Raw genomic sequence first — 26,523 nt, 5'->3', positions numbered from 1 at the left:
CAGCTACAGTTGTCATTATTACACCTGAGCTGGACTGCTAGAGAACCAGTCACTTGACTGGCAACTCCCATTGTTAATATTGTAGTGGTGTGAATGAAGTCAAGCTGCTTCTGCCTCCAATTTAATATCAGAAGCAGTGGTGTTGATCAGATCCCTTTTAGATGAGGAGTCTATGGGGATTAATGACATCAGCAGCCCCCTAATTCTGCCTGGCTGAGTGCAGTGATCATGGCATGAATCCTGGCAGATAACTGTCAGTCTAGTGGCCAGGCACTGGAGCTGGCAGTGGTTCCATTGGAACACAGTGAGGCCACAGCAACCACAAACACTTGCAGATGTCTTGACTCATCCCTCAGGGATAGATGAGGCCACTGCCTGGTTTTTCAGGTAAAATGGTCCCAGGACTGATCCTTACTCTACTTCCATCTTGTCCATCAGGTTCAGGATGGCAGCACCTGCAATGACAGTGTACCAGGGGGAGACTTGACCGCTGTCGGTTGAACAGCTGGGCCAGAGGTGGCCTCCATCACAAATTACCTGGCAGATTTGGCAATTTAAAAGCAAAGAATAGAAGAATATATTCAGAATATTCTAAATGCAATGATTAGAGATAAAGATACTTGTATTAATGATGATCTGGTTACAAAGGACATCACTTGTTATGTATTACACACAGATAATAAAATCCATGATTATCTGGAAGAAAGCAAGATTCAATACAAGATAACTTTCTTCTCCAGTAAATTCAATCCAGCACTTACTATTTGACCACTTACTATTTGCATGTGTGTGTGTGTGTGTGTGTGTGTGTGTGTGTGTATTTACAGAGCTCTTCATTTCCAAGATTTATGTTCACTTTTTTTTGCTCTCTTTCTGTTTTTTTCTGATGAGGGTACTGAGGATTGAACTCAGAGGGACTCTCAAGCACTGAGCCACATCCCACATCTCCAGCCCTATTTTGTATTTTATTTGGAGACAGGGTCTCACTTAGGGCTTCACTTTTGCTGAGGCTGGCTTTGAACTTGCAATCTTCCTACCTCAGCCTCCCCAGCCACTGAGATTACAGGCAAGCACCATTGTGCCCAGCTCCTTCTTTTCTTTTTTTAAAAATAATTTTATTGTGAAACCTTGAAGACTCTTCAATGTTTTATTATATTTATTTTATCACAAATCCACCCCCATCCATACAGCATTCCTATTTATTTATTTATATTAGAGATTATAATTATACATGCCATTTGGGTTCATATTGACAAAATCATACATGCAAGGAATATGATTTCAATCCCACTTCCTCTCCCCTTTTCCTCCACTCTTCTCTCTCTCTATTCTCCTTCCTCTACTATACCAATCTTCTTTCTTCTACATATGCATAAATGTAAAATTCCCTTTTGTACCTTTATATCAGGATATAATGTGATTTTGTTAAATTCATTCCATATTTTCCCCTTTCCCTTCTTTCTGTCCTCCCTCACTCTCATTATCCTTCTTCTACTTAACTGATCTTCCTTGTACCTTTACAATATCTGATCCCCTTCCCAACTGCCCCTCATTATTTTCCTCTTGCTTCCACATATTTGAGAGAACATTCAACCCTCAAATATCTGAATCTGGCTTTTTTCATGACTTGCTTCATTTAGCAAGATTTTCTCCATTTCCAATAATTTACTTGCAAATGCCATAATTTTGTTCTTATTTATGGCTGAGTAAAACTCCATTGTGTATATACACCACATTTGTAAAATCCATTCATCTCTTGATGGGCATCTAGGTTGATTGTATAATTTAGCTCTTGTGAATTGTGCTGCTATAAACAATAAGGTGACTATATTTCTTTAATATACAGATTTTATCTTCGAGATAAATACTGAGGAGTGGGATAGCTGGGTCATGCGGTGGTTCCATTCTTAGTTTTTTGAGGAATCCCCACACTGCTTTGCAGAGTGGTTGTATTAATTTGAATCTCATCAATAATGTAAAAGTGTACCTTTTCCCCCAAATCTTCACCAGCATTTGAGGATGGAAGCATTTAAAGAGGAGGAGGATGAAGAAGAGGAAGAGGAGAAGGAGAGGAGGAGGAGGAGGAGAAAATTTAATCTTACAAGGAGTGACTAAAACAAAAAAAAAATGTGTGGGAGTGTGCTTGTTTGTATAAATATACATGGCACCTGACCCTAGGGCCAAACCAAGCCTCAAGACATGTTTACGTGTATATATTTATGTCTGTATGTATATACCAAACAATAAATGCAAAGCATTCTAGTCTTGGCTCTGCCTAGGTATTCAACCCTGCAGACAAATGTGGATGTTCGTTACCCATGAGGATTAGCTTTTCCTTCCTTGTCTTACAGAATATGTGGCATCAGTACAGGATGAGGGTTATTCACCTCTTCCTCTTAACTTTTGTGTTACTTTCCAGATATCCAACAAGATTGAATTGGGGTTACAGCCAGTTGGAAGAGTTCTCAACTGCCCTGTTCAACAGTAGGAGTTAGCATGGACTGTGATGTTCCCCTTACACTAATATTCTCAAGAACTTCTGATATATTTAACTGGAGCCCCATTCTATGAGACACAAGCCACATCCATAGGTGATTTTCAGATAAACTCTCCTATATACTGGCCTCATGCTAGTTTTTGTATAGGATGGTGTCCTAAAGTTTCCTCCAGAACTTCTGGCTTGATTGATAGCACAGTGAAAATTTTTATTCTCTTGAAAGAGTTCTTTGTGTGCCAGATTACTCTGATGTTTTCATATTTTTGAGGTTTTAGCAAAAAATTGTCATATTACACTTTTTACAAAAATCTCAGTCCTTGTCCTGATGCCAATCCAACAGTGAGGTCATGGTTTTGAGACAAAGATAAATAATTTTTTGCCTTATTTCTTTTTTTCAATATGGCCAGATTTCTTGATAAATCCTCTTTATCTCCTCTTTCTCTCTCACTCTTCCCCCTCCCCCTTCCTCTCTCTTTCTCTGTCCTTGGCTTTTGGTGACATATGAGATTTCACTTACCTCTTTCAAATATGCCTTTGATACATTTGAAGTTAATTTTGGTATATTATGTGAGAAGAGCTGTGATTTCATTCTTTTGCATATCAATATAGAGTTGTCTTTACATAAAGCTAACTTTTGTTTGTGTTGACTTTCTCCATTAACTTTCTATTCTCTATTTCATTTATTTGAACACTAATCTTTATTATTTTCTTCCTTTTTGCACTCTTTTTAGTCTACACTTCTGTTTCTACTTCCTTAGGATATGAAAACATGTTATTGATTGAGGTCTTTTCTTTTTTATGATTTTGAAATTCATACCTGTAAATTTCTCAATGAGCATTGATTTCACTGCATCTTCTAACACTTGTCTGTTGCATTTTAATTCATAATCATATCAAAGGATTGTCTAAATTCTAACATAATTTGTACTTTAAAATATTTCTTTTTAATAGTGCATCATAGTTACACATAATGTTGGGGTTCATTTTGATTTAATTATAGAAGCATGGAGTAAAATTTGCCGCATGTCAGTCCCTAGTTCTTCTCCTTTCCCTCCCCTTCTCTGTCCCCCTTTTCCTTTGTCTCTACTGATATTTCTTCTATTTATTTTTATTTACTTATTTGTTTTAGTAGTAGATGGGCACAATACCTTTATTTACTTATTTATTTTATGTGGTGCTGAGGATCGAACCCATTGCCTCACACTTGCTAGGCAAGTGTTCTACCTCCAAGCCACAGTCACAGCCCCTATTTATTGTGTTTTTAAATTAGTGCTTTGTAGTTATACATAGAGGTGAAATTTACTGTGGTGTATTCATATATGTATTTAGCATAATTTGATGAATTTCATTCCACATTTCCTTTCTTTTCCCTTCTCTCCTGAGAATTCCCCTCAATCTCCTTCCTCTGATTCACTGATCTTCCTTCTATTTTTCTTGGCATTTCCCCCACTTATTTCCTTATTTTGGTCTAGCTTCTGTCAATGAGAAAATACTCCACCCTTGAATTTCTGAGTCTGGCTTATTCTCTCAGCAGGATATTTTCCAGTTCAATCCATTTACTAGCAAATGCCATAATTTAATCTTTTTAATGATTGAGTAAATGTACAGGTGTATATGTTCCACATTGTCTTTATCCATTCATCTGTTGATGAGTGCCTGGGCTGGTTCCATATTTGGCTATGGTGAATTGTGATGCTATAAAAAATTGATGTGGCTGTATCACTATTAAATGCTCACTTTGGTTCTTTTGGAGAAATACCAAGGAGTGAGATAGGTGGGTCATATGGTATTTCTATTCCTGAGTTTTTGAGAGCTATTCATACAACTTTCCAGAGTTATTGTGCTAGTTCCCAGGCACATCAACAATATATGAGTGTATGATTTTCTCCATATATTACCAGCATTTATTATTATTTGTATTCTCGATAATTGTCATTCTGACTGAAATGAGATTAAGTCTCAATGTAATTTTGATTTTCATTTCCCCAGCTGATAGAGACAACTAAAATTTTTTCATATATTTGTTCGAAGTTTTGAGAAGTGTCTTTTGAGTTCTTTTGTTCACTTCTTACTTGCATTATCTGTGATTTTTGATGTTAAGTTTTTTTTAAGTTATTTTTATATTTTGGATAGTAATCCCCTGGTGGAGGTATACCTGGCAAAAATCTTCTCATTCTCTAGGCTATTTCTTCATATTCTTAATTATTTTATTTTTACTGGGAAAGCTTTGAAATATAATGCCATTCTTGTTATTGATTCATGGTTTTATTTTTTATGCTTTGGAAGTCGATGCCTACACCAATTTGTTCCAAGTGTTAAGTCTATGTTTTCTTCTAGCAGTTGCAAAGTTTCTGGTTTAATTCCTAGGTCTTGGATCCACTTTTGTCTTGGGTGAAAGGCAGGGTCTAATTTCATTCTTCTATATATGGATATCCTCTTTTCCTAGTACCATTTGTTTAAAAGTCTATCTTTTCTCCAATGTTTTTGGCACCTTTGACAAGTATCAGATGACTATATCTTCATGGATTTGTCTCTGTGTCTTCTAATCCATTGGCATTCATGTCTGTTTGGGGGCCAATACCATACTATTTTGTTACTATTTTTTGTGTAGTGTAATATGAGATCTGTTATTATGATGCTGAAACATTCAGCATCAATTTTCTTGCTTAGGATTGCTTTGGCTGTTCTGGATTCTTTGAGATTTGATTCTTTGAGATTGATTTTAGAACATTTTTTTTCTAGTTCTATGAAGAAAATCATTGGTTTTCATTATAAAAAGAATTTCCATATAATCCAGCGATCCCACTACTGAGTTTACAACCAAAGGAAATGAAATCATTATGTCAATCTGCATTTCCATGTTGGTTACAGCAATATTCACAACAGCTGAGTCCTGAAATCAATCTAAGTGCCCATCATGGATGACTGGATGAAGGAAAGGTGATATGTTTACACAATGGAATAATTCATAAAAATGAATAAAATCCTGTCATTAGTGACATCATGGATGGAAATTATGGACACAGGGAAGATTGGAATTTTATAGGTTATTTTTGCCTATTCTTCACATAGATGATACAAGAATATTCTTTTATACCGGGCCTCTTCCTCACAACTTCATATTGTGAGGTTAGCCTACATTGTTATATATAGTGTGATGTTTATTTTCATTTTTGTGTAGTATTTCCTTGTATGAATATATCACAAATGCTTTACTTATTTGGAAGCTGATGGATATAAGTGTTTCCAGCATGTGATGTGAGTGAACAATTTTGACATGAACATTTTGGTCAATATGTCTTCTGGTCCATGTGTACGTATTGGCATATACCTAGAGATGGAATTGTTGGCTTATTTTTGCTATTTTATTTTGTGTATCCATGATTTACTGTTTTATTTGTATATATTCTTCTTTTCTACTTTCTTGATACTGAGATTTATTTTTTTCATCCCATTAATTAGGTTATTATCACTCTGTTTTGTGTCATGAGTATCCTTCATTCTTATCTGATACATTTAAAAATAATTTTATATCAAATATTTACATATTCACTGTCATCTCCAGCACTACATATACTATCCTCATTCATGCAATACCATCGCGTCTACTGAATTATCAGCAATTTTAATTAGACTTTTATAATTTTTATATTTCATAAAAATTATTCATGCTAATATTTATGTGTATGTATTTATTAATTTGGTTAAATGCTTTGGTGTCAAATTAAATTTCTTAGGCAAAGTAAAGATAATGCTATACTACCATGTGAAGGGAAAGTGAGGAACAAGAGACAGGTAAGCGAGAAATGAAAGACAGAAACCAGGCAAAGATACACATGAGAGTTTATTTGTCAGAGTTGACAAATAAAGGCCATGTCTCTATACCAGAGAGAGGCCAAACAGGCTTGAATTCCAGAGAACTTTATAGGGATGGCTCAGAAATCAGAGCTGGGCGGGTCCTAATGCCAGTACTTAGGGGTGGGGTTGTTATGAGGGAGTGGTGAGCCTTTCTCAGAAACTCCCTTGGGAGGAAAATTGAAACTTTTTCCTAAAAATAGTGACTGTCACTTAAGATGGCCATCCAGATGCTAAGCAAGGACCTTATACCATGTACTCAGTGTTACTGTGGGGAAGTTGAAATTAGTCTGACTTTTGCTTATCTGTAAATAACATAACTTGTTTCTTTTATTTTTTATTTTAAAAGTATAAAATTTTTGCCATCACATATTCAGGAAAGATATTTATTATTATTGATGTTGTGCAACATTTGTTGTATAATTTAAATAAGAAGAATCACTTCATACAGCAGCTCTGAGAAAAATTCCAAATGTCTTTGGTCATTTTCTCCCATATTCTTAGTGATCTTTCCTCAAAATCAGTCAGTCAGGGTTAGCTCTATTTTTGGACTTATGTTGTATGTCTATTTATACTTCATCTTTTATATTTCTTTGTCCTTTGATGATAAATTCTGCAACTAGGCTCAGGGTAACATTCTAGCATTCTAGTTGCAGTTTCATGTGTATATATGCAAATATTCAACCAGCAAATACTTTAGCAATTAACTAAAATGAGTTGTTTTCAAATCCACCTCATCTAGAATGTCAAATTTATGCTTTATACTACCATATTTTCTCCATTGAAAATGTCTCTTTAAGATAGCCACCTTCAAAATGTGATTGACAATTTGGCAAATTTATCAATCTGATTTCAGATGTTTACAAAACTCATAGTTTCTGAACAATACCTAGATATCTCCTGTTGGAACTGTAAAGGGAACTAGGAATTCACATTTTTAAAAATGTGCCCAGATGCTTATTATGCAAAATTAACATTGAAATATTAACTTAGTCTTTCAACACTAAGTTGGCTTAAAACCAAGCACAACTCTCTACCCCAAGTAGAATCAGTCAGAGAAATGAGGACATTATAATCCTAAACACCTTCCTTAGTATTGTGCAATTTTTGCCTTTCTATGAATGAACCTCACCCTCTGTGCTCTGAATGTATCTTTATAACAAAACAAAGCTCTATGGCAAGTTAAGAGGAAAACATTTTTGTTTAATTCATTGTTTGAAAATGGCTTTAAAAGATATGAGCTATGGGTCAAAATGCACTGTACTGTCATGAATAACTTACATATCTAAATATATATAGATAGATAACTATGTCATGTATAATATATACATGATATTATATATAATATATCTATATTTAATATATCTATATTAAATTATGAATAAATATGTATTAAATGATGAATTAAATGATGAATAAATATATTAAATGATAAATCATTCTCTATGTTAGAGCAATTTCCATGGATAATATTTGTTGTTAACTGATGGCAGAAAATTAAGGAGACAGATGGATGCTACCTAGTTAAAGTTAACCCACAGGATTAGAGTCCCTGGCTACAGCTCTGGTATGCTGTTTCAAGTATAGTAGCCAGGAAAAAGGCATGTTCTTAAATCAGATCCTCTGTCTTGAGCATTCCTATCTTTTCTAATGTGATCTTCCATATCTTCATCATTATTTGGGAATATGTGGGAGTACAGACTCCTGTATCTATACTGCCTATAGGGACTTATTTGCCATTTCACATTGAATCTTCACTATCCTCTGGGAATTGGACAGAAACATTATATCTTGGGAGTTTCCTTTTTTCCCCTATCCTTCAAAACCCAGTTCTATTAGGGTCCCTGTTCCTTGGACCTTGATTATCCCATTAAAGCCTCCTGGGTGTCTTCTGAATTTTTCTGATGCATTTATCAGTTTCCTGAGTGCGTGGCTTCTAGGATAAAATTAACTAGAAATCCTGTTAGCAATTTGACTGCATCACCTTGAAAGTCATAGGGTCACCAAATGAATCCCCCATGTCCTGAATACGTGAATCCAAGTAAAATTCTTGAGCCTCTTAAGTCCCAAGGTCCTTCTACTTATGTACCATGAAATTAGATGTAATAACAGTTATCTTGCAGGTTATATGTGTCCTTTAATAAGAGGCATACTGAACTGTTTCCAGGAAATACACTCCCTAGGCCTGTTTTCTCTCTTTTTTTTCTCTGTTAATTATAATCTGGTCTGGATATAAAGTGTCCCCCAAAAGCTCATGTCTGAGACAATGTAAGAAGGCTTGGAGATTAAATGATTAGGTTTTTAGGTTATTACCTTTCCTTAAAATAGAGACTAGGTCCTTAATCTATCTAATCAGTGCATTAATCCTCTGGTAGGGATTAACTGGGTGGTAACTGTAGGCTTCTAGGGTATGGGAAGATGAGGTGGGTTCCTGGGTGCTTGTCTTTGGAATATATATGTATATTCTGTCCTGTTCAGCAGAGCTCACTCTCTGCTTCCTGGCATGATGTCTTAAATTCCTTCCTTCCACCACACCCTTCAGCCATAATGTTCAGCCTCACCTCAATCCTGAGGAATGGAGAAGGCTATCTATGAACTGAGATTTCTGAAACTGTGAATCCAATAAATAGACTTTAACTCCTTTAATAAGGAGTATAGGTAATAATAGAATATAAGAAATAATGAGGATGTGATGGGTTTTCCATTTACTTTATTTAATTGGAAATACAAATTTATTTTTTATTATCTTTTTACTTGTTGTTTTTAGACATACATGACAGTAGAATGTATTTTGACATTTAAATTTTGTTAAGCAATTCACAATGTATCAAATGAATCATTTGAATTTGTACATTTAGTACATTTACAATGTTTTGGAACAACCACTTCTAAAAAGTTCCAAAATATTTTCATCATCACAAAAGACAACTTCATACTCACTAAGCAATCACTCATATTCCCAACTCCCCTGAATCTTGACAACCACCAATCTTCCCTAGGCTCTATGGATTTACCTATTCTGCAAATTTTTATATAAAAAATGATACAATATTTGAATTTTTATGGCTGGCTTCTGTCACTTAGAATAATATTTACAAGGTTCATCCTCATTGTGGCTACATTGGAATTACTTTCTACAACTGATTTTGTTACATTTTATGAAAGTACCTCAACTTGCTTACCCATCATCAGTTGAAAGACATTTGAATTATTTACATCCCTTTGGCTACTACTGAAAGTTCTGCAATAACATTTGTATATGGTTATTTAATTGAACACAGGTTTCACATTTTTGGAGTGCATACCTACCAATAAAATTCTTATGCCCTATCATAATTCATTATTAAACTTTTTAAGTAACTGACAGACTGTTTTCTATTACAGCTGTATCTTTTCACATAACTGCCAAGAATGGATGAAAGTTTGACTTTCTGGCCAATTTCTGTTGCACATGCCTGTAATCCCATTGGCTTGGAGGATTGAATGTTCAAAGCCAGCCTCAGCAACTTAGCAAGGCCCTAAGCAATTTAGTGATACCCTGTCTCTAAATAAAATATAAAAAGTGCTGAGATGTGGCTCAGTGTTTAAGCACCCCAGGGTTCAAGAAAGATTTTATTTTGTACGTGACCTTTTCAAAATTCATCATTGAAGTTCTCTGATTCTTTCTTCTGTCGGCTGAACTCTGATGTTGACATGAATCCTTCTTTTAAGTTATTCCAATTTTTACATTCAGAATTGTAGTGTAGTCCTATTTATAACTTGGTGCCCTTTATTAATATGCATTATTTTAGGACACATCATTTTTCTGCTTTCTTTAATTCTTTTTTCATAATTTCCTTTGCCTCATGGAGCATTTTTAAGTGAGTTTGTTTTAAATATTTTGCCTGACATGTCCACTGAAGTCAGTGGATTCAATGGATCTGTTAATTTTTCTGTAAATGGTTCATTTATTATTATTATTATTTCTTACCAGGATTTTCATTTTCTGTCAAAACGGGACATTTTTAAATTTTCATGTGGTGACTTTAAAAATCAGATTCTTCTTCATGCTCAGGGTTTGTTTTTGATGACTGGTGTGGGTTGGAATTGTTTAAGGAAATATTTCAAATGGTTTGGAAAGACTGTTTTGTAATTTCCTGTCTCTAAAGTGTTTTTTTTCTCTAGCCTATGTCCAGCTGAGCATACAGATTTGTTATAGACATTATTATTTATGATAGAGATTATTTTAATTCTTAGAGAAAAGAAAAAGAGCCTCACCCAGTCTTTGCAGTGGCTCAGTGTTGGGATATTCTCTCAATGCCTAGCCATGCCCTTTACCAATTTGCCTGACTCTCCACTTCCTGCTTTTCCTGAGCCTAAACATCAGTTAGAGTTGTAACCTTGGGTCTTCTAAGGCATTTATTTGGTATACATCCTGCTGTAGGAATGCCTGTGGCTTTCTAAATTCCTATATCAGGAAACTTTCAATGTCCTTCTTCCTCACAAAGCCTTTCTCTCATTTTTCCTCCCATCTTTTCAGGCCATCTATGGTTTTCCTCATATTGTTTTCTCACAGAAAGTGAGGGCTACGCATTTGTCTTGCAATGTTTCTAGGGAATATTCCCTGAAAGTTCATTTATAAGCCCTGAAAAAGCTCTGAGCTAAAAAGGAAAAAAAGGAAAAAAAAAAGATGGGGGTGGGGGCAGAAAGAAAAGTGTCTTTGATCAATTCTTCAAGTAGCACCAGATAGGTTGACCAGATGAAATTCTTGAAGAATAAGATCTTCTCTGCTCTTCTAGATCTAGAGACCAAGATTCTACCCTGGGAATAAAGGCTGCTTTCTTCAAGACCTCTGCTGAGCAGGGGAGGACCTTGCGCCAAGGGTAAGTAAAAGTGCCACAACATTCTCCTACCACTTTTATGTTGCCTTCTTGTTGATTCAGCATTCACCTTATAGTTATAAACCTTGGACTATTTCCCAGGGTTCCATCAAAGATAATTCTGATAGTTTCCGTTTGTTTGTCCAATGTTTCAGTGAAAAGGTGGAGCCCTGGAATCACTCACTTATCACATAAAATGTGACTCCTGTAGATATATATTTTTCATAATACACATAATCTGGCATCAAATATGTGTGCAAGTTGGATGGAGAAGATTTGAAAATATGATTTCTAATTGAAAGGTATTAAAGAGTGACATAAATGAAAGATGATTCTGGAGTGTGAGACAAAGTAATATTAAAATAGGGTGAATTTGATGGGCAAATGAAAGGAGAAAAGTTCAGATAAACAGACAATCAGTGCGTTTTTGGACATAGTACTTTGATCCATCTTCATAGGGAGTTTTGGCTGGCGAATCCCTCATCTGTGTCTTTGGCTGATCACTAGACTGGCTCTCAAAATGAGGATCTTCATTCCCTCTTTCCCTATATTGAACTTTCTTTTCCTTTTTCCTCTACTGTCCACCAACAATAACCAAAAATTGACTGTGCTATGTTCAGAAATCCAGTGCTTTACTGCATAGGCTTTTATTGTACTTCCTAAATTTGGTGACATTTCTGAGTAGTGAGTAGTAATGGCCCCACAGTTATAAGCAGCACTGCAGTAAATATGCCAATGTAAGTGGGGTAGAGAGTTAATGAAGTCATTTTATACACTTCTATTACACTATTTGCTCCCTTATTCATGCTGGTATGCTTTCTCATTTGTGCCTGAAGTTGGGCTCTATCTCTACCAGCTCCAATGGATATATATGCTTATGTTACTAGATAAATATCTGTTTGTAACAAGGAACATAATTGTTTTTCTAAATATATTTAAGCTAAGACCAAATCTTTGGTCTTAGTAGTCCTACACCAGAGGAAAAGTAACGGAAACATTATGAGTCAGTTGCTGATGACCCATTTTTAGTCAATTTTAAGAAACAGTTTTTTTTTAAAGATTAGCAATTAGGTCAGAAAAGAGCAAAACATGAATGAACAAATCAATTCAGTCTGTATAGTAGAACAAACATAATCTGTTTAGTTCTATTTACTTTATTCAAACAAAGAAAACCAACTTGTCTGTAAAAAGTAATCCTGTCAAATCTGTACCAAAGAGTACCTGCTCGGGAACATGCTTATGCAAATTAAAGTTAATCACCATCTGGGCAGGTAGTTGGGCATTATGTTTCATAACATCTTCAGAATATAGATATATTTTATAGACCATTAAGTTTGAAATTCATGCTACAGGTATTAATATAATTTCACTAATTAAGCATATACACATATGTACTTATATATTTTGAAACTAAAACACAAACAGTACAACTGAGAGAAACTCTTTAAAACAGCTAGTTTTTGCATCTCTTATACTAAATCTACAACCTTAATTTACCATGAGATGAATGATGAAGAAAGCAGGATTTTCCTTTATTAAGTATATGACTTCTATTATCCAGAATGACCACAAACAAAATATACTATTATTGCATAGAGATATAAGCAACTCAGAAAAACAATAGAGTTTCCTCTACACTATAAGGCAACAATTATGATTTATAGAATTCTATCCAGACAATCAGATAGTTAAAGCTTTAGAGTATTTGTCTTAATGAGACATGTAATCTTAGTATAAAATAATAGCTTTTAAACCAGAATTTTTAAAAAAAAAACCTTGAGAACAAATATTTGAATAAACTGTAACTCTTATAAGACCTATTTTTAGTAGAATATGAATTTTCATTAACTCCATTTAAAAAAATACTAGAAATACTAGCCATAGGAGTAAGGCAAGAAAAAAAATGAGATAAAAAGGCTTCCAAATTTGAAAGGAAGAAGTAAAGTTATTTCTGTTCAGATGTAGAAATGTTTATAAGTAGAAAACCCTAAAAACCCTAAAAATTCCACAAAATCATTATAACTAATACATGAATTCATCAAAGTTGAATCATAAAAAAACAGCATATACAAAAACTAGTTGCTTTTTTATATATTGAGAGTGAATATGAAAATGAATTATGAAAACAGTTATTTTAAAAATAGTACTAAATAGGATAAAATGCTTAGGGAAAAAGCTTAACTAATGAAGTAAAATATTGAATAGCAAAAGCTCTGAAAACTTGCTGAAAGAAATTAAAGACACAAATAAATGGAACACATCCTGTTTTTGTGGATTAGAAACTTTTTAAGGAACTGCCAAACTCTTTCCCATAGCATTTGAACCATGTTTCTATTCTAGCAATAAAAATAAATATTCCAATCTCCCCACATACTTTCCAATACTTGTTCTTTTTCTTGGCAGAACTGAGTCAGACTTTTTATTACTGTGACCAAAATCTCTGAAAAGAAAAATTTTAGAGGAGGAAAAGTTTACTTTTTGGCTTATTGTTTTAGAGGTCTTAGTCCATAAGTGATCTACACTACTCCTTGGGGAATGAGGTAAGTAAGGCAGAAATTTAGGGCCATAGTGGATGTCAGAAGAAAGCAACAGAAAACATCACATCAGGAAGCAGAGAGACTCTACTCTCCAGGACAAAATATATAATCCAAACCCACATTCCCAATGACCTACCTCCTCCAGCCACACCATACATGCCTTCAGTTACCACTCAGTTAATCCCTATAATGGGATTAATTCTCTGATTGAGTTAAGGCTCTCATAACTCAATCATTTCACCTCTGAACTTTAGAGCATTGTCTCATACATGAGCTTTTCAGGGAAGCCGAATATCTAAATCATAACAGAGGGGATCTCCAAAACCAGGGCCAACAGATTGGAGACCATTAACACAGATAACCTAGATGAGGACAAATCCTACAGCTTTCCTACTTACACTCGACCATGATTTCTACACCAGTGGACCCAAAGATGTCTCCACAAAGAAGGACCAGAAGATTATATGAAGAACTAGATGTATAGAACTGAGGGTCTTAGCATGCACGCCACAGAATGTACCAGATTGCCAATTTAAATTTATTCCACTGAATTTCTTTGCTCTCAAAAAGACAAGATGGAATAGATTAGGGAAAGAAATCAGGAGTTCCTTGAAGTCACAGAGCCTTGGTAGCCACTGGGATTGTCCCTCAGTTGTTTCCTTTAACTTACAGGAATAAGCACTCTGGTCTGACCTAAGGCAAATTTGTCTCTCTCCCAATTCTCCAGTGGTTTCTTCTCAACCAGCTCACACCTGGATTGCCAGACCTACCTAAGGTACAGAGGTTGTTCTCAGGTCCCACCTGGGGTGCCAAATTTGATACCAAAACTCAGTCCTTGTCCTTGATGCTGATCCAATAATGAAGTTAAAATTTTAGGAAAAAAAAGAAAGGTTGCATTTTTTTTAGCAATGAAGAAAGGCAATAAACACATCACTGTGCAAACCATTCTCAATTCCAGGAGGAACAGAAAACTTTGACATAGGCATATGAGGACTATTTTCCAGGTATTATTTTCAGTAGATTTAATAAGTTTATATCCTTAAAAATCTGTTCTTAGAGTTTTTAGTGCAGAATTTATTTATTCTTCTGTACAGTGTGGAGAAGAGCAGATAACTTGGATTAGAACAGGAAGAATGCTAATGATACTTTCCCCTGTAGTTGGGGAAAAGAAGGAGAAGAAGACCAAAAAAACACATGTTAATGTAAAAATAATCCACCAGTGGTCAAGCAACAAGATTTATATTTAAAGCATACATTGGACCCTAGTGCCTTGAAAGGAAACCTATTACATATTGACTCACAGTTCTAGAGGCTGGAATGTCCAAGTCAAGGCAAAAACATCTGAACAGAGACTTCTTGTTGTGTTAGCACATAAAGAAATCAGAAGGACAAAAAGGCTAAAGGGTGTTGCAATTACCATTTTATAGTGGAACTAATCCCATCCATGAGGGTGCTGCACCTCATGCCAAAATCATCTCTCAATGTACCACCTCTTAATACTGCAAAACGACAAATTTCAGCATGAGTTTTTGAAGATACAAACATTCAAACCAGAGCAGATGGGATAATATTATAACAATCCAATAAAGACAAGTAAAGGAAAAACCTAAGAGCCAGTGGGTAGAGGAATTAAAAAATAAGAATAAAAAGAGTTTTAACATCAAGAATACAAAAAGCAATCATCGCTGGTGAGAATGTGGGGGACAAAGTGTACACTTATACATTATTGGTGGGACTGCAAATTAGTACATCCAATTCAGAAATTGGATGTACTAATTTGGAGATTCCTCCAAAGACTAGGAATGGAATATCTATATGACACCACTATTCTATATCTCAATATGTATTTGAAAGAACTAAAATCACCATACTAGAGTGATATGTGCATGCTAATATTTATAGCAGTGAAATTAATAATAACCAAGTTATCAAATCAAACTAGGTGCCTTTGAACAGGAATATGGATAAAGAAAATGTGGTGTGTACATAATAGACTTTTAGTCAGCCATAATAAGCAATGAAATTATGTTATTCGCTGGCAAACGGATAGAACTGGAGAATATCATGTTAAGTGACATAAGGCAGACCCAGAAAGACAAAGGTTGAATGTTTTATCTCATGGGGCAAGCTAAAGAGAAAAAAAGAAAAGGAATAAAAAAGGAGATCTATTGAAAATAGAAAGGAGAAAATAAAAGAAGAGAAAGGGAAGAGGGGTTGGCATGGGGAAGCATTGAAGAATAAAATTTATCAAACTATGCTACACCTAGGTATGACTATACCATAAAGAACTCAATTTCCCATATTACACTAATTAAAATAATAATAATAATATTAACCATCAAAATAACAGTAGAATGGAGATCAGTAGAGTAGAGCAAGTGGATCAGTGGATGGTGGGTGGGAAAGGAACATAACTGCAGAACAAGATTGACCAAATTATGTTATGTGCATGTTTAAATATAGTATAGTGAATCCCCTATTATGTATAATTATAATGTACCAATGAAGAAATACAATAAAAAATCAGAGGATTAAGAGGATAAATTGAGGGTCTGGAGTTGTGGCTCAGCAGTAGAGTGCTCGCTTAGCACGTGCAAGGCCCTGGGTTCGATCCTCAGCAACACATAAAAATAAATAAATAAAGCAAAGGTATTGTGTCCAACTACAACTAAAAAAAATAAATATTAAAAAGAGGATAAATTGAAAAGTCATGGTATAATAACTTTATATTTATAGTAAACCATTGGGCATGTATGCTAGGGGCACTGAATGAGACAGGAAATATAAGAGGAAGAAAAGACTGAATAATGTACAAAATTGAAACAAATAAAACCACGACTCATCTCCTGTCTAATGATATGCACTGAAGATGAAAGACGGTAGTGGGGAAAACACTAATGGAACTCTGGAATGAGGAGAATATGGAGTACATAGATTTGGATAACATTTACATACACATAATTCTACAGGTAATGGAAAGATGAAGATAAAACATAAGAAGTGAGTTACAAGCTTAAATCAGGTTAGAAGTTTATTTTATTTTTTTTACTTTTTTATTTATTCTTTTTAGATATACATGACAGTAGAATGTATTTTGACATATAATAAATACTTGGAGTATAAATTCCGATTTTATGGTTGTACATAATGTGGAGTTACACTGGGCCGTGTATTCATATAAGAACATAGGAAAGTTATGTTCTATTTATTCTACTGTCTTTCTACTTCTATGTCCCCATTCTTCCCCCAACTCCACGCTGTTTAATCCAGTGAACCTCTGAACCCCTCAAACTTCCTACCCCACCTATTTTTTCTTACTTTTTAATTTGTTCTAATTAGTTATACATGAAAGTAGAATGCATTTTGACACATTGTACACAAATGGAGCACACCTTCTCATTCCTATGGTTGTACATATTGCAGTCACATCTGTAGTGTAATCATACATGTTTATAGGATAATAATGCCTGTCTCATTCTACTGTCCTTCCCATCTCCACAGCTGCACCCCTGCCCTCATTTGCCTGCGCACAAGCCAAAGTTCCTTCATTGTTCCCTATGCCCCACCCCCTATGGTATGGATCAGCATTCATTATTAGAGAAAACATTTGAACTTTGGTTTTTGGTGGGATTGCCTTATTTTACTTAGCATGAGATATCATGCAGGTAAATTCCATCCATTTACCTTCAAATGCCATGATTTCATTTTTCTTTATGACTGACTAATATTCCATTGTGTATATGTGCCACATATTCTTTATCTATTCATCTCTTGAAGGGCATCTAGGTTGGTTCCATAGTTTAGTTATTGTGCCTTGAGCTGCTATAAATATTGATGTGGCTGGATCATTGTAGTATGCTGATTTTAAGTCCTTTGCATATAAACTGAAGAGTGGGATAGCTGGGTCAAATGATGGTTCCATTCCAAGATTTCTGAGGAATCTCCATACTGCTTTCCAGAGTGTTTGCACCAATTTGCAGTGCCACCAGCAATGTATGAATGTACCTTTTCCCCCACATCCTCGCCAACACTTATTACTGCTTGTATTCTTGAAAATCGCCATTCTGACTGGAGTGACATGAAATCTTCGATTAGTTTTGATTTTCATTTCTCTAATTGCTAGAGATGATGAGTATTTTTTCATATGTTGATCAATTGTATTTCCTTTTCTTTGAAATGTCTGTTCCGTTCCTTAGCCCATTTATTAATGGGTTATTTGTTTTTGTTTGTTTGTTTTAAGTTTTCAGAGTTCTTTGTATATCCTGGAGATTAGTGCTCTATCAGAGATGAGTATGGTAAATATTTTTTTTCCCATTGTGTAGACACTCTCTTCACTTTATTAATTTTTTTCTTTGCTGAGAAGAACCCTTTTAGTTTTAATACATCGCATTTGTGGATTCTTTATTTTTCTTCTTGAACTTTAGGAGTCTGGTGAAGGAACTCAGGTACTAAGCTGACATGATGAAGATTTAGGCCTACTTTTACTTCTATTAGGTACAAGTTCTCTGTTCTGGTGCCTAAATCTTTGATCTATTTTGAATTGTTTTTGTGAAGGATGAGAGATAGGGGTTCAATTTCGTTCTACTACATATGTATTTTCAGTTTTCCAAGCACCATTTGTTGAAGAGGCCATCTACTCTCCAATATATGTTTTTGACACCATTGTATAGTGTGAGATAACTGTATTTATGTGGGTTAGTCTCTGTGTCCTCTATTCTGTATCATTGGTCTACATGTCTATCTTGGTGCTAATACCATGCTGTTTTTGTTACTATTGCTCTGTAGTGTAGTTTAAGGTTTTATATTATGATGCCACCTATAGAAATTCATTTCAAATGACAGGAGAACAAATATACATTAAATAACCTGAGAAGAAGTAATATCCATATAGGAATGAAACCATTCATCAGAAAGAAAACAGAAGAAAGATAACAAAATGGTTGTATCACTCTAGTTTTTAAAAAATAAGCATCAAACTTAGAAACTCAAGGATATTCTCAAACTCCATAATTCAGCCTCATATTTTACATGTAGTCATTTGTGCAGTAAATGTCCCAATCAGATGATTAAGTTTCAAGTCACCATGGCAAATAAAAAAAGCAATCTCTGTTGACAACACACACAATGACATCTAGAACAAACAGAGAATATTTTAGAATAAGTAAAGCAAGGGATGAGAAGGTCTTGGAGAGATTTGCTTTATCACTGTTTTGATCACATGGCTAACATTTCCTAAGGTCAGGACATGCTCAAAACTAATTGAGTGTCTGTATTTCACACAGCCATGGCCACAACAGAGCAGACCCCTGAAGAGCCTCTCCTCAGAGTCCAAAAGAGGGAAGATCTCCAAGAGATGCTGAGAAAAGTAGGACTGGATGTTGAGTACTGGTTGTCCAAGCTTCAGGAAGACCTGGGTGTGACCTGTGCCCAAGCTTTACAATACTTATCAGAAAAAGACCTCCAGAAGCTAAAATCCCAGGTACATCATCCATGGGAAAAAAAGGCCCTGAAGAAGCTGCTTGACCTGTCCCACTCAAATAGTCTTGCAGAGTTACAGGAGTCACCACTGGAGAGGAAAAAGGAGAAGCAGAGAGAACAAGCAGTGGAAGAGCTGAGGAACATGCTGTCAGAAGGGAGACAGAGACAGGAAGAGGCAGTGGCAAGAAAAGAAGCAGAGCTGAGGCAAGCCATGGAGATCCCTGAAGAGTACAGGCCAGTGCCTGAAAAGCCCCTAAGTGAAGTCATGGAAATCATGCAGAGGCAACTCAGTCCCAAGGAGCAGACTTTGGCCCACAGACAAAATCTCTCAGATAGAGACTTGGTGAGATGGGCATCTGGAGGGCTGGCCCTGCAAGGGATTTACAAAACATGCCACCAAATGGACCTGATAGAGAAGAGAGAGGAGCTACTCAGTGTGCCCAATGAATTCAAGTTCTATGGCCCTGAACAGGGCACCCGGATGGAATCAGAAGAATTTACATCTTCTCAAGCAGAATTCATGTTTACCCAGGCTATAGAGAAACTGGGCTTCAGTTTAACTGCCTCAGCCAAGGTTGGAGGTTGGGGATTTAGTTTAGAACCTAAAGGGAATAAAAACAAACATTCAGAATCCAAGAAAACCGAACGAGCAAATTCTGAGTGCTCTTATTTCTGCTCAACCAAGTTCAGTTACATACCTATGGCATCCTGCCACTTCCCCATTGACCAGCTCCAGTTGTCCAAGGCTGCTCTTCAGGAATTAAAATGCCTCGAAAACATCCTGGATCTAATTACACACCCACAGGGATTCCAGGTGCTGAAACGCTGGACTGAAAATTTTTTCCACAGGTTTGGCTCTCATGCTAACCAAGGCCCTCTGCACCTGGGAGGAATATATTGGTGGAAGGCCATTTCAAATGGTTTCCAAAGTAGCCAGTTGACTGAGATGAAGAAGCAGGCAATAGAGGCCCTGGATATTTACATAAGTGGCAGCTTCAGTGTCTTTGGAGTGAATGTTGCTGCAGGTATGAATCGTTCAGACTCACAATCAAAAGCAGATTCTGAGAAAAAAACTTTCAGAAACCTCGAAACCAAGTTCCAATTATCTATGTGTAAGACAGGTGGCCCACCAGAAGCAGATGACCTTGCCCAGTGGAAAGCTGGCCTTGTTGCCAACAATCAAACCTGGTGTGTCATTGATCGTGGACTTCAACTGGTGCCCATTTGGGACATCATCCTCTCCAGCCACAGAAGAGATTTTAAGGATCCTCTTAAAGTGGCTAACTGCCTGAAAGACAACTACACTGCTCTGACTGGCCTCACTGAACAGATCCAGGAAGGAGAGGAGTTACTGAGTACTATTCAGGAGGCCAGAGATTTTCTAGATAAAGTGAGGTCCTGGGAGGTGTCTGATCCTGAAGAGCAACTTCAAAAACTGATAGAATTTATGCAAAAACTGAGTCAAAAACTAAAAAGTCATGAAATTTGGGTGAACATATGTCTCGTAGATAGGGATCTGCAGACATTTCTATTCAATACTGTCAACTTTTGCAAAATTTCTTCCACTCATAAAAAAAAATGTATTAAATCTAAATTGAGTATCCTTCTAGATCCTCACATCTACAAAGTGGAAAACTTTCTTCAGGCTTACTCCATCATGCGGTGGATCAACCAGTCAGAGTCGGAGCAAGATCAATACAAAATCTCCCAATTTTCTGATTTCGTTAAAATCATAAACAAAATTCTGAATGAATTCTTGGACATAAAGGACAAATCTAAGTCCCCAGAAGCAGTAAAAGAAGCTCAAGAAAAGGCCAATTATGAGGTCAGCTTACTATTCTATAGCTTTTTCAATCATCTTAATGCAACAAAGCAGAAAGACACACAGTACTTGCTACTTTCCATTGCAGCTGGGGCAGGATATCAGAGAGTAAGCCAAACTTTTCAGCATCTTCTGGGGCATGAGGAGTTGAACTTGCTACTGGATGAAATGCAAACTGCCTACAATGAATATCAGAAGCTGAAGAGTAGTTCCATTCAGAGGGCCCATGCATTTCTGGTGCTCACAGTTTTGACAACGACTGGAGTCACAACTATTTCCCCAGAAGAGAAGACACAACGCATGGAATTTATGAGAAAACATATGGGACAATTATTGCATAAAGGAGTTGAATATCACCTCAAGCAATATGAGAAACATTTTGATTGGGAATACTTAGAAAGACAGTTGAGGTTACAGATTGATAGGGAAAATGAAGTCCCCATCTCTTCTTTGCAAAAGGACAAGGCAAGGAAACCATTGCAAACTCTCTTCCATGGAGTGAAACACTCCCATGAATCACATGATAATGAAAATAACAGATGGGAGGTTATACAAAATGGAGCCTTAAGAGACTTACTCCAGCATCTAGGACTAGAACATTACTATCCAAAAAAGATGAGTACTGCTAGCTTCCATCAGATCTACAAGACTTCTGTGTGCAACACCCAGCCCAAATCTGAACAGGAACTTCCCTTCTATTTCCTTCAGAAACTACTGATGCTGGATTATGAACTGAGATACCTGGTCTTCAAAGGTGATGGAAACATAGAACATCAGGTTTCCCCAAGTGCCTCCAACCAGGAAAATGAGGATATTGATCCATATGAAAACTTTGTTGAAGATAGTGATAATCTTACTGATCCTGTGACTACTGAGTCCAAGACCCACATTCACCCCATGGATATCCAGATGGCAATTTTCCACTGTGCAGATGATTTTGCCAGACAATACATTTTGACCAAACTTTCCATCTGTCAGTTTGCCCTGCCTCTCCTGGTGCCAAATCCTTGTAATTCTCAAATTGAATTCTCTCTCTGGTCTCTCAGACAAATTAGGAGAAGTTGGCAGCAAGGAAGGAAATCACCACAAGGGAAGAATAGTCACAAGAGTCAGAAGATGTGTTGTGTCTCCACCCCCATTGTGTCCTTCATTAGGGTGGGCAATGGCCTGTCTGCTTCCAAATCTCAGATCATGAACTGTCTTCTCAGTGAACATAAACATAATGTCTTTTTTCACCGACACTGCAGAGAAAGCAGCAAGGACTGCCTCTTGATGGGAGGCGTGGTGGAAATCTGCTGGTTCTGCCCTGGAGGGGAAGTGGAGGACAGGTTTGACAACTGTGTGACCTTCATGAATCTTCATGGAGATGCAAAGGATCATAAAAGGCAGCTCACCTTCCTGAAGGAGGTCTCTTCTCTCATTGTGGTACTCATGTCAGCCTCTGATGATAACAAACAAAACCAAAAAATTGTCCATGACCTATATCAGTCATCAAGATCATTGATCTGTTTGCTAGACGACAAAGAAAAATCCAAACCCAGTAGTTCTGGTACAAGAGTGAAAATTGGCCTGAGGAATAGAAATGAGGCAGAATTGACAGAGGAGCTCACAACTACCATCAGACGTTTGCTAGAGCTCTCTGACACAGCTCTCAGCCTAGAGGACTGTTCTCAAATTGCTCGCCAGCAAGGGTTTCTTATTGATGAAGACCAGAGAGATTGTAAGGAAGGCAAAGAAAAGGCACAGAGTATAATAGATCTTTTAAGAGGAACAGAGTTGTCTGAGGTGAAGGAAACCTTCCTACCCCTTCAGGGACAACTGTGGCAACTTTGGTGTAGGAAGGACAAAGAACTTTATCATCTGAGAGAGAAGGGAAATCGAAGCATTGAACAACACAAGAGTGAGCTTGAGTCAGATAAACAAATAATTCGGCAACAACAGGTGCAAAGAGCTTTTCCTCTCAATGATGTAATGTACTCTGTGCTTCAGATTCTCCACAGCTACTCAGAAACTCACACCACACTCTACTTCTTGCAATGGATGAGTGTGTTTTTAGATAGGTTGACTGAAGAGTATTTGGAGAACCTACATGAAAAACTAACTCATTTGTGGTCAATTGTGAAAACAGAAAAGCAAAGCTCCCAAAGCAGCAACTCCTTGGAACTCTGCCAAAAGAAGATTAGTGACTATACCTTAGGAATCGAGCAATTTCTCAGAGAGGTTGGCCAGATCTATGAAGCTCTGGAAGAAACTTCCTCCACAAATGATATAGATCTTCTCTTCCTTCCCCAAATTGCTGCAGACCTGATGATAGCTGGTGTCCCCATAGAGCTGATGGATGGAGATGCTTCCTATGTGCCCCTAAAGTGGGTGGCAGCTGTTTTTGACAAGCTCTCTGAGAAACTTGGAGACAAACGGCTCTTTGTCCTCTCTGTCCTTGGCCTGCAGAGCTCTGGGAAGTCTACCCTACTGAATGCTCTTTTTGGGCTGCAGTTCAGTGTAAGTGCAGGCAGGTGTGCCAAGGGGGCCTACATGCAGCTCCTGAAGGTAGACAAGACTTCCACAGAGGAACTTGGCTTTGACTTTCTGCTAATTGTAGACACAGAAGGACTTAGGGCCCCAGAACTTAGCAACAAGTCCCAGAACTGGGACAATGAGCTAGCCAACTTTGTCATTGGCCTTGCAAACTTGACTCTGATCAATATATTTGGGGAGAATCCATCAGAAATACAAGACATCCTACAGATAGTAGTCCAAGCTTTTCTGAGGATGAAACAAGTGAAAATTTCCCCCGGGTGCATATTTGTCCATCAGAATGTAGGAGAAGTTACAGCTAAAGACCAAACTACAGAAGGACGAAGACAGTTAGAGCAGAGGCTAGATGAAATGACAGCACTGGCTGCTAAACAAGAAGAGTGCTCAGATGTCACTCACTTCAGTGATGTCATCAAGTTTGATGTCAATACTCACGTGTACTACTTCGCTCATCTTTGGGATGGCAATCCCCCCATGGCCCCTCCCAATCCTCGTTATAGCCACAATGTTCAAGAATTGAAAAGTACAATTCTTTTAACTGCCAAACAGGAATCCAGGGGAAGCATCATGAAGATATCAGATGTGAAATTCAGAGTTCAAGATTTGTGGAGAGCCCTGGTCAGTGAGAACTTCATTTTCAGTTTCAGAAACACCCGAGAGGTCATGGCCATGAGCAAACTGGAAACCATGTATAACCACTGGACCTGGGAGCTCAGGAGCCATATGTTGGACTTGCAGAACCAGCTTCACAATCAGATTCAAAATAGAAAAATTCAGACACTCACATCAAGTATAATTGAGTGTCCAGTTACAGAGAAATATGAAACCATCAAGCAAGAATTTGAAAAATATTTTACTGAAGACCCAGAAAGAGATATACTTGTCCAATGGAAAGCCTATTTTGAAAATAAGCTACTAATCCTTAAAGAATCACTTATTTCAGACACCAGGAGAAAAGCCCATGAAGTTATTAGTCTCAAAAAAAATAAAGATCAACTAGAACAGAAAAAGACTGTATGTGAAAATGAATTATTAGAGAAGAGCCAAAACTTGGCTTTAAGTGTAAAAGGTAAAAAGTTAAGTGATGAAGAGTTATATGAGAAATTTAGTCAACTTTGGGGAAAATGGGTTTGTGAAGTGTCCTCAAATGTCCCTCCAGCCATAGAGCCTAACATTGATGTGGATGCTGAAAATATCCTTTTGGATTATTTCAGAAAAGAGAAAAACATAGTAGAAACACTAAAGAGAAATATTGGAAAGAATTTTCAGCTAGATTTTCGAAAAGAAGTCAAGAAGTATAAGGAATGTATAGTTTTCAGAAAGAGTTTAGAGGCCTGTGATAAAGTGTCCATTGATATGACTACTGATCGTATTTTTTCAAGATTTAAAGAATGTATTGATAGTATTGTGAATCAACAACGTGATTATGATCAAAATGATTTCCATCAAATCCTGAGAATTTTAGAAGAGGAAGTGAAATCTGAACACACCAAGAATAGATATGTATTTACAAGCAAATACAACATTGAATTATCTTCATGTTTATTTCAAAAAGCATCAAAGCATTTTAAGAAAATGCACAGTGCATTTAGGAGGGCAAATGATCCTGTAAACTATCTAGAACAAAAGAAAGATGATTTTTTCATGAGTTTCAAGATCTCCTGCCAAGGTGCAACCTCCATCACATGTTTTGTTGATTTTCTGTGGCAAAAGCTCACTCCTGCTGTCTCTGCTACCATCCAGGGGAAAATGGTCCCTAGAATAGCTGGGGAGATAAGAGCCTCCTGCCCTGCATTCAATGGAAACAGGTCTAACCTGGAGAAACACATTCTTATATCTCTAGCAGAAGAGGAAAATTTTGAAAATTATTGGCAATACATTCACAATCCAAAATCATTTTTTAGGAGTTACATTGAGAACCATACCCAAAAGTACTGTTCAGACAACAGAGATAAAAAAATAAAGACTTTATTCAAAACAAGTCTTGAGGACATCAAGAATACCATCCTCTCTGCCATTCATGAATCCACAGCAGTAGCTAAAGACAGAAGCAGCACTGCATCTGGGTGGCTGGATTTGTTCTGTGATCACCTGGGGAACAACTTGATTTTCCCACGAAGAGACTTGATAAACATTGAGCACCAAGAGATAAAAGATATGGATTTTCTCAAAGAAGTCATGAGTGCAGGTTTGGATCTTGCAATGAAGGAAGTGGAACAGAACTTGTCAAGTATGCCTATAGAAGAAATGGTTCCTGAAATTGAGAAAATCCTCTCTGAACATCTCTGTGGATGTTGGAAACAGTGTCCCTTCTGTAATGCAATTTGTACAAACACAATTCCTGAACACAATGGAGACCACAGTGTTCCATTTCATCGTCCTCAGGCTATCAATGGATGGCATTATTATAAATCAGAGCACTTTGTCATTGGTTATTGTACTAGTTTAGTAGCAAGTGATTCTTCATTTATTTTGAGAGATGATCAGAAATTTCCATATAAGAACTATCGTCAGGCAGGAGGGAATTATGCCACATGGAGCATCACCCCAGATTCATCTACCCAGCCATACTGGAAATGGTTTGTCTCTCACTTCAAATCAAAGCTAGAAGAAAAGTATAAGAAAAAATTTACTGACCGTGGTAAAATCCCTGATAAATGGGCAAAAATAACAAAGCAAGATGTGCTCAATGATTTGAATAAACAGCAATCCTCAATGACCACATAAGAGCCTTAGCATCTGAACAATGTCACAGCATATATCAACCTTAAAACACATCCTATTTACAACTAGAACTTTAAATATTCCACTTTGTAAAGGAAATATGTAAAAAGAGATTAAATATCACTTCAAGAATTTAATAGTTCCTGGAAAAGTACTTGATGTCTCTCAGCCTCAATTCTATTTGGATTTGAAAGAAATTACTAAAATAGGAACATA

General features: G+C 36.6%; 1 protein-coding gene across 1 annotated transcript; it reads left to right on the top strand.

Moving 5' to 3' along the window:
* Window positions 1-19,032: 19,032 nt before the first annotated feature.
* LOC143389224 (interferon-induced very large GTPase 1-like) lies at window positions 19,033-26,310 on the top strand. The gene has a single exon (XM_076842422.1). The coding sequence runs from the start codon at window positions 19,033-19,035 to the stop codon at window positions 26,308-26,310; it is 7,278 nt and encodes a 2,425-aa protein (XP_076698537.1).
* The last annotated feature ends 213 nt before the right edge of the window (window positions 26,311-26,523 follow it).

This window comes from Callospermophilus lateralis, chromosome 2 (genome assembly GCF_048772815.1).
Source record: "Callospermophilus lateralis isolate mCalLat2 chromosome 2, mCalLat2.hap1, whole genome shotgun sequence".
In the NCBI taxonomy this organism is placed as follows: Eukaryota; Metazoa; Chordata; class Mammalia; order Rodentia; family Sciuridae; genus Callospermophilus; species Callospermophilus lateralis.
This window is presented reverse-complemented; position numbering and strand designations above follow the sequence as displayed.

Coding starts and splice junctions, on each gene's coding strand:
- LOC143389224 (XM_076842422.1), top strand. CDS start 19,033: ATGGCCACAACAGAGCAGACCCCTGAAGAGCCTCTCCTCAGAGTCCAA.